Source organism: Cyprinodon variegatus, unplaced genomic scaffold, assembly GCF_000732505.1.
Source record: "Cyprinodon variegatus isolate N-32 unplaced genomic scaffold, C_variegatus-1.0 Scaffold153, whole genome shotgun sequence".
Lineage (NCBI taxonomy): Eukaryota > Metazoa > Chordata > Actinopteri > Cyprinodontiformes > Cyprinodontidae > Cyprinodon > Cyprinodon variegatus.
Window position 1 is genome coordinate 350,054 of NW_015150606.1, and position 8,410 is coordinate 358,463.

General features: G+C 39.9%; 1 protein-coding gene across 1 annotated transcript; it reads right to left on the reverse strand.

Annotated features, from left to right (window-relative positions):
- Positions 1-1,899: 1,899 nt before the first annotated feature.
- On the reverse strand, positions 1,900-7,111 carry LOC107086463 (tubulin alpha chain-like). Its single transcript, XM_015377409.1, has 4 exons — positions 6,970-7,111; positions 4,416-4,638; positions 3,552-3,700; positions 1,900-3,005 (listed from the first exon to the last, which is right to left on the reverse strand). Exons 1-4 carry the CDS (start codon positions 6,970-6,972, stop codon positions 2,031-2,033), a joined length of 1,350 nt encoding a protein of 449 aa, XP_015232895.1. The 5' UTR covers positions 6,973-7,111; the 3' UTR covers positions 1,900-2,030.
- Between the last annotated feature and the right edge of the window lie 1,299 nt (positions 7,112-8,410).

An 8,410-nucleotide genomic window follows, 5' to 3' on the forward strand; every position in this document is an offset into this window, starting at 1 on the left:
TTGCTTCCTTTACACAACTTCAATTATAGACGTTAGAGTTGGATGTATGTTTCGGTGTGTAGGCCCAATTCTCTACTGGAAAGAGATATAAGCTTGTTTTGCTGCAACTAAATGTTTATGTATGTAGCTCAGAACCCATCCACTTATCAGTGTTTCTTTCCTAGACAGAGCCACCTATAACGCTAGTTTACATGACCTTTTCTTACATTGAAAGTATTAATGGAACAGTACTTCCATGTACCTTTTGAGGGTCTGCTCCTGGCTTTTCCAATTGAATTACAGAGTCTAGTTCTGGAGGTTACTTCCTGTTAAAAGGGAGTTTTTCTTTTCCTCTGTTGCTTCATGCATGCTTGGTGTGAGGGATTGCTGAACAGTCAATGGCACAATGCAAGGGAATGTCTACTGCATGCTTATCCAGGAGTAAATTCTGCAAGTCAATGACTTAATGCAATCAGTTGCGTTTCCTTAGATTGAAAACTTTTAACAAATCTGTCCGGATGATTTGATTGACGCTGTAGTGACTTGAGTTGAAGTGTTGTAAATTGGTGCTATATGACTAAAATGAATTGAACTAAACTATTGTTAATAGAAATAATGTAAATCTTAAAACACATCTTTCATTTCCTGGAGTTTTGGGATTAAAAAGATTGGCTCACTTGGTTTCCAATTCATATAATCCAAAATTTAAAAGTTAGTTGCAACCAAGAGAACCTGTTTTAATGAAAGTTGAGATTTTAGTGGTTTTCATCTGTTCAAGCGATGCCTTTTATCTTCTTCTTGACGGACTGAGTGGCAACCGTCGACTGAGCTACAGTGTTGACTGAAAATTATGCAGAAGTAGAACTTGCTGGACTGTAGCTGCATTTATCATTCCTTCTTTCCTTCGCGACCTTCTCTAAATCCCCTGTCCAACACTGGCGAGACTAGGCTTGAACTGTGCCGTAATTATATCAAAGCAATTACAGAGCCAATATGAAGGCCTCGTCCACAGAGGAGGGAAAGAAAAGGCAGCAGAAGAAAGTTTCAGAAATTGAAACCTGCTACAGGAAATAAGTTAGTCTTTGCCAACTTATTTCCTCTACAGAAAATATAACTAGTGGGGAGAACATTTTTCAAAAAACATTAAGAAAAAATTGTATAATTTCCACTCAACTTATTTCACAGCTGAGATTTATTTTACAAGAGGTTATACCGAGTTAAACATTTATGTAGTTCTCTCAATGCTTGCTAATTAAAAAGTATTCAAAATTCTCTCAAAGGTCAGGCTTTTACATATCTATAAATATACATCATATTGATTTTGATTGAATTAATGTTTTATATGTCATTTGTCTGGACTATCTCTTTTCATTTTACCATAATGTAATGATTCATGTCCTCTCATATTAGGTCTACACTGCCATCTGGTGGCCAAATACGCTCATCTCATCAATCTAGCTGTTCCAATATTAGTTTTTGCTTTATAGTCTTTGTTGGTAAAAAATTTGTATTCTTTTTTTTATTCGGTTTATTTATCATCTCAAGGCTCTTTACAGTTCACCAGATCATACAGACACATTGATTCGAAGTTTTCTATCTAAGGAAAACCAGTGGATTGCATCGACTCATTGACTCAAATGCAATCCCTCAACCTAAGCATGCTTGTAGCGACAGTGGACAGGAAAATGTCCCTTTTAACAGGAAGAAACCTCCAGCAGAACCAGGCTCAGTGTGAGCGGCCATCTGCCGAGGCCGACTGGGGTTCAATTTCAACCTACCAATTTTACTCATTGATGAAATATATGTCAGAAAGGTGAGTTGTCTCAGTTTAAGGATAAAAAAAATTATTTAGACAGTTTATGTTGGTGTAAATAGCTTTATTAGAAAATACATTTTCCTTTTTTTAGGAGTTAGTTTTTCATAAAACGAAACACCATGGGATTTAACTTGTTAAAACTGCTATACAACAGCGTTTAAAAATGGTCTGTAAGCCACCATTAAACAGAACAGCACTCATTCAGCTTCTGAATGAGGTTTCTCAGGTGTCACAACTAATACTCTTCCCCCTCCTCGTCCTCTTCGTAGGAGTCAATGCCAACCTCCTCATAATCCTTCTCTAGGGCGGCCATGTCCTCTCTGGCTTCTGAGAACTCTCCCTCCTCCATTCCCTCTCCGACGTACCAGTGGACGAAGGCTCTCTTGGCGTACATCAGGTCAAACTTGTGGTCTAGTCGGGCCCAGGCCTCGGCAATGGCTGTTGTGTTGCTTAGCATGCACACAGCTCTCTGCACCTTTGCCAGGTCGCCACCCGGAACCACAGTTGGAGGCTGGTAGTTAATGCCCACTTTGAAGCCAGTGGGGCACCAGTCCACAAACTGGATGCTGCGCTTGGTTTTGATGTTGCTGATGGCCACGTTGACGTCTTTGGGCACAACATCACCGCGATACAGGAGACAGCAAGCCATGTACTTTCCATGACGGGGATCGCATTTCACCATCTGGTTGGCCGGTTCAAAGCAGGAGTTGGTTATTTCTGCGACAGTGAGCTGCTCGTGATAAGCCTTCTCTGCAGAGATTACCGGGGCATAGGTGGCTAAGGGGAAGTGGATGCGAGGGTATGGCACCAGGTTGGTCTGGAACTCTGTCAGATCTACGTTCAATGCTCCATCAAAGCGAAGGGAGGCAGTGATAGAGGAGACAATCTGACTGATGAGACGATTCAGGTTGGTGTACGACGGACGTTCAATATCAAGGTTCCTGCGGCAGATGTCGTAGATTGCCTCGTTGTCCACCATGAAGGCACAGTCGGAGTGCTCTAGGGTGGTGTGGGTGGTCAGGATGGAGTTGTAGGGCTCAACTACAGCTGTGGACACCTGAGGAGCTGGGTAGATTGCGAACTCAAGCTTGGACTTCTTGCCAAAATCTACCGATAGACGCTCCATGAGCAGAGAGGTAAAGCCTGAACCAGTTCCTCCTCCAAAGGAGTGGAAAACCAGGAACCCTTGGAGTCCTGTGCACTGGTCGGACTGAAAAAAACAAGACACAACTTACAATGGGAGAAAAGACTGAAACATAATTTTAATCATAACAAAAAGATAAGTTAAACTGACGATGCATTTCTTGCCCTTGTAAGGGCAAGGGCATTTTGTAGAAGAAGATTTTGTACATTCAGATCAATTCCCTTTTGTAGAGAGGAGTCTGCCAAAAAGACATCATTATAAACCAGATTTGCTAAAAGTCTTTACAACAATACCAATAACACAATCAATCAGAAGATGTGTGAAAACATAAATAGGCTATAGATTTGGCATATCTTTGTTTCTCTTGGTCAAAGTGGTACGGCAGTTTTTGCCTGAAAACTATTTTTAAATCAACACAATGTGAAGAGGCTTTGCCCTGTAAACCCTCCTTTACCCAACTGGTATCAAACAATGTTGATAAAAATGAATATTGTGATAGAAATTCTGTAATTCTCATTGCAGAATTGCTTTCATTTATTTACATTGGAGGGTTTTCAAGTGTTAACAGCTGGTTTATAGTCTTAACCACTACTGTTTAATTATCCTTCTCACCAGTTTGCGGATCCTGTCAAGGACAGAATCTATGTGCTCCTTTCCAACAGTGTAGTGGCCTCGGGCGTAGTTGTTGGCAGCATCTTCTTTTCCTGAGATTAGCTGCTCAGGATGAAACAACTGACGGTAGGTTCCGGTTCTAACCTCGTCTGAAAGAGAATAACGGTTCGAAAAAAGGTTAAAGCTGCATCAGTTTGGAAAGTGCTTCTTTCTCCACAGAAATTAGGGTTTGGGGCTAACTGATTGGAGTAAAGCTAACAAATCGTAAAGGCTCGGCTAATTAAATCTATGTGGGTGGAGCCATGATAAGGTGATGGGGTGTGGCAAAGAAAGTAAATTTGATTGGTTTAGTTAAACATAAGGTGGGTGGAGCTTATCCATAAAAAGTTTGAACAGTTTGTGTGGGGCTAATATAAATAGACATGGGAGGGGCTTATTATCTAAGTTATGCTTTATGATCGGTTTACATTTATGTTTACATTAGTTTAACTATCTGAAGATTTCTATGGCATTTCTTATGTAGATGTTACAGAAATAAATGTGTTCCTGTCAAATAATAAACATATATTAGCAAGTTTTCTCTCATGTCTAACCACTGATGGAAAGAACAGTTGCTAATCGACTTATTATGTTTGCTTATTGTTTTAGGCATGCGCCAAACTAAACAAACCATTAACAGACTATTGAAAGGTTCCACCTTCTTTCACTGGAAATCTACCTTTTGTTTCATCTGAAAACAAGTTTTTGTTGCTCTAAACTTTACAATATGCTACCAGAAAAGCTGGTTTGACACACACACACACACACAATAATGCTGTTAACAGGGGACATTTTGCCCCCAAAGAGAGCGGTGGAGGTTCTCACCAATGACGGTAGGCTCCAGGTCCACAAAGATGGCTCTGGGAACGTACTTCCCCGTCCCGGTCTCACTGAAGAAGGTGGTAAATGAGTCATCGTAGCCACCGCTGGGCTTATCTTTGGGCATTTGGCCGTCGGGCATTATGCCATGCTCCAGACAGTACAACTCCCAGCATGTGTTGCCCATCTGGACACCGGCCTGGCCGACATGGATGGAGATGCACTCTCTCTGAGGAGGAGAAGAAAAACAATATAAACAGATGGGTTCCTTTGGGTTCTTGTGCAAAGCAAAAGTAAAAAAAGAAAGAACAAAGAGATTTTTTAATTAGATTTAGACCAAACTTGTAAGAACTTGCTGAAGCTGTCAGTTGAGCGCTTAAAAAAACAGGGAGGAGTTTCCACTGCAGCCAAAACAGTCTTCTACAAAACTATTTAGACCCACTGAAGGTTTGTTAAAGCCATAAGAAACTTTTTCTAAATGGGAATATATGGGCAGGAACACCATCTGGTCAGATGAAGCCAAAACTGGACCCTTTATTCTGCATTCAGTACAAATTAAATGGAGGAAAATTGACAAAGCAGCCATGAATACATTTTCCATACAGTGATACACAGTGGTGGCAGTATCATGCCATGCTGATGATGCATAAAAAACCTCTAGGCAACCTTGTGCCATGATGTTAACCTTCTAACATGACAATTCTCCTAAATATGAAGCAAAAGCAACAATAGAACAGCTTAAGCTCCAATAATTCATATATTTAAATGGTCTACTCAAAGTAAGTCTAATTATGGATCTAATAAAATACTCTCAATCTGATGCTCTTAATGGTGCATCATACTGCCACCACCATGTATCATAATGGTGACATCCTGTTCAAGATAATGTACTTTTAATTAGACAAATATGCATCTTAAAGAAAATTCAAAGAAACATTAAAAGAAAACTGCTAAGATTGCGATGTAAACATCCCACAGCATCATACTGTCAACCCTGTGTTTCACTGTTGGAACTTCATGTTCCAGTGGATGTACACCATCCAGTTTCACACTAACTTTGCATCCAATTAAAACCCACTAAGTTGGCCGTTTTCTAATGCTCCCAAAAAAGGATTTGAATGCGTTTGTAAGGAAACGTCTCTATGATCTGAAATCAACCACAGCTTCACACGTATGACTCAACAGTCGAAAGTAGTGGCACTAAAAACAGATTATAAAAAAAGAATGGGGGGGAGGAGCTTCTCATTATCGCAAAATCATCATTTGTCTGCAGGGGCCAAAAGTGCCTCCACGCCCTGCCAAAGTATTTATCTAGCTGGTTGTAAAGGTAGGGTGATGGTTGAGGATGTGACGGGTGTGAGCAAACAGAGCGTCGAAGCAAGCTTGGAGGGAAAGTTTTGTTTTGTTTGAGAAGCTGTTCTTGCTAGCTCCATATAGTTATAATCAATAACTCAGGGTTTATTCTGAGCCAGCTATGTTTAGCTGCTGCTCTAAACAGTGAGGCAATGACGTGAAATTCTTTGCATGACTCTTTGCTGATAAAAAGCTTTTACATAACATTGTTATCGCAGTTAGAGAATCATTAAAAATCCCTCTTGGGTCCTGTTTTAGCTGCACAAAGAGGAGAAAACAGTCGTTTTGGAGCATTTAAAATGCTCATTTAGAGGAAAGGAGAGGAGAGGAGAGGGGAGGGGTCCTCAGCTGCTATGTTTGGCAATAACAGGCAGCTATTTTGAGTCTGGTGCTGCTCCCTCCACACATAGCTCGCCTTTAACCCACTAACCTCATCAACTAATCGCATGTAGAAGTTTATCTGCGGATTAGTTTAAAAAAAAAATCTTTAGGAGGTGATTTCTGAACAGATTTGAGGGAATGTGGGGTGTGGCGGCGTGCTGCGACACGCTGCGCTGATTTGGCCTCACGGGCCAAAGAAGGGACTGGTGAAGGGGGTGGAGGGAAATCATCTGCTTCGTCTATGTTGTCCCGCCTGAAATCAGGTCAGGCATGGAGGTCAAACACAGTAGATCTTTGTGCTACGCAGGAAAAGGAAAGAGCTGGAAGGGCTTATTGACGGGCCCCACTGAACAATTTTTGGGCCCTCATTTAAAAATCGAGGCAGTTGTTAAAAGCTTCCTTTTCCTGTAGTCAAAAACCAGCAGAACCGGCCTGAGTTCCTGTAAACTTCAAACATTACAACATCCAAACTGTTTGCATTCATTCTGCAAAAGTCAAAGTCCAGCTTTCTGGGTTCCCTCCATGTAAAGTTATGCTCTGAGCTTCTTTTCACGAGTGTTCTGTAAACAGTCACAAAGCCACATCAGCAGTCCCCCAGCAGACAAGCAGTCCACATATGGAAACAGTTAACCTTGACAGGCTGGCATTCTGTTGCACTGCTACTGTTGGGGGCCCAGATGCAACATGAAGCAAGAGAAAGGAAGTGTGAAAGCAGGAAACAGTGAGTCACAATTCAAACTTCACTGAAATATATAAATATTAATAGAAAGGATCCATTTTCTTAACTTGATGAAATGAATTAAGCGTCTTTATCAGCAATACTCACCATTTTCTTGTCTTTTTCTGGAGGGGAAGAAGGAGAAGTTTAGAGTAGCGGTTCTCACAGTGCAACCTTAATGGGATGTCTGTGAGTGAAGTCCTGTCAGTGTGGGAGGGTGAAAGCTTTATATAGCAGCAGAAAGGGGTGGAGGAGGAGGAGCCCACAGCAGCCGCTCTACTTTCTTCAACTCTTTCTCTTCCTGAAAAATGACTGAAAGCTTCCTGCTTTCCTTTCATCATAAAACCCGCTGGAAAAACTTGCACATTTCAAATTAAAGCGATACACAGAATCAATATTCTTTGATTTTTTTGTATTTTGTGACATTGCAACCGCAATATTAAATAGGTTTTTGGAGGATTTTATGCAGTAAGCTCACGCATATGATAAAAAAGAAGGTTTTACAAATAGAAATCAGAACCCTGAACACCCCTTTATTACAATGGAACATGGAGGTGGCAGCATCATGCTGTGGTGCAAGTCTTTACATTTTTAGTTCTTTGTGAAAAAGCTCAGGTTTATTAGAGCTGTCATCATCTGTTTTCATTTTCTCCCAATTTTTTTATTTATTTTTTTGACCTGGAGAATCTTTCTATATGGCTTTCTGCCCAGGAAGGCACAGTTTAAGGGGTGCCACAAAGAAAATAATATAGACTATATCTATAGACTTTATTTATGGGTTATCTGCATGTTTACTTAAGCAGTTGCTGATGCTAATTTTAGAATAGCATTTAGATTGGTGCTGCGTTCAAGGGCATTTTATTTTATGTGGTGTTTATAAGCAGAAATACATTTAGCTACCTGCCTTTCTGAACATATAGAATGCTCAGATTATCTTTACTTATATAAAGCATTATATAAAACGTCCCACAGGATGATGCTTCCTTCTTCATGTTTTATTTAAGGGTTGTGTGTAATTATCTGCAGACTTAGATGACCAGCAAACATGTCATTTTGGAAAGTATCATGTCTAAATAAAGTGCTCCACTTATTTTTTTTTAGTTTTTGTTAAGTTGCAAGAGATACTTTTTTCTAATATTAAAGGTCTAGCCAAAGAGTTTTGCTGCTTTTATAGTACTTGGGACCAGGAATACTCAGAAACGACTTATTTTATTTTTCTCTCAGCTGTTTATTGGGTTTTAATCACATAAAGGATCATTTAAAGTAACAAGCATTGAGTTTTATTGGTTATTATCACAAAGCTCAACTATATAAACAAAGAAGAGAAATAAAACAAACAAAAATAAACATACAGCCTCCATGTTTTCCTGGAAGAAGCAGAAGACTTTAGATTTTCTCCATGTTAATTAAAATAAAAGAGGTTCCTTATCCATTGATGGCAGGTTGGCAGAGTCTGGATTTCCCAATTAATTATGGACCAAACGTCAAACTAAAAGGTTACAAAAAATACCAGGTTCTGCATATTAAAAAAATACTTAAAAATATGGTT

What these genes read in the sequence shown, in the direction of transcription:
- LOC107086463 (XM_015377409.1), bottom strand. An exon ending in CCTGGAGCCTACCGTCATTG is followed by an intron (nt 3,701 to 4,415) that starts GTGAGAACCTCC and finishes ATTCTCTTTCAG; the next exon opens with ACGAGGTTAGAACCGGAACC. An exon ending in TTGACAGGATCCGCAAACTG is followed by an intron (nt 3,006 to 3,551) that starts GTGAGAAGGATA and finishes TGTTTTTTTCAG; the next exon opens with TCCGACCAGTGCACAGGACT.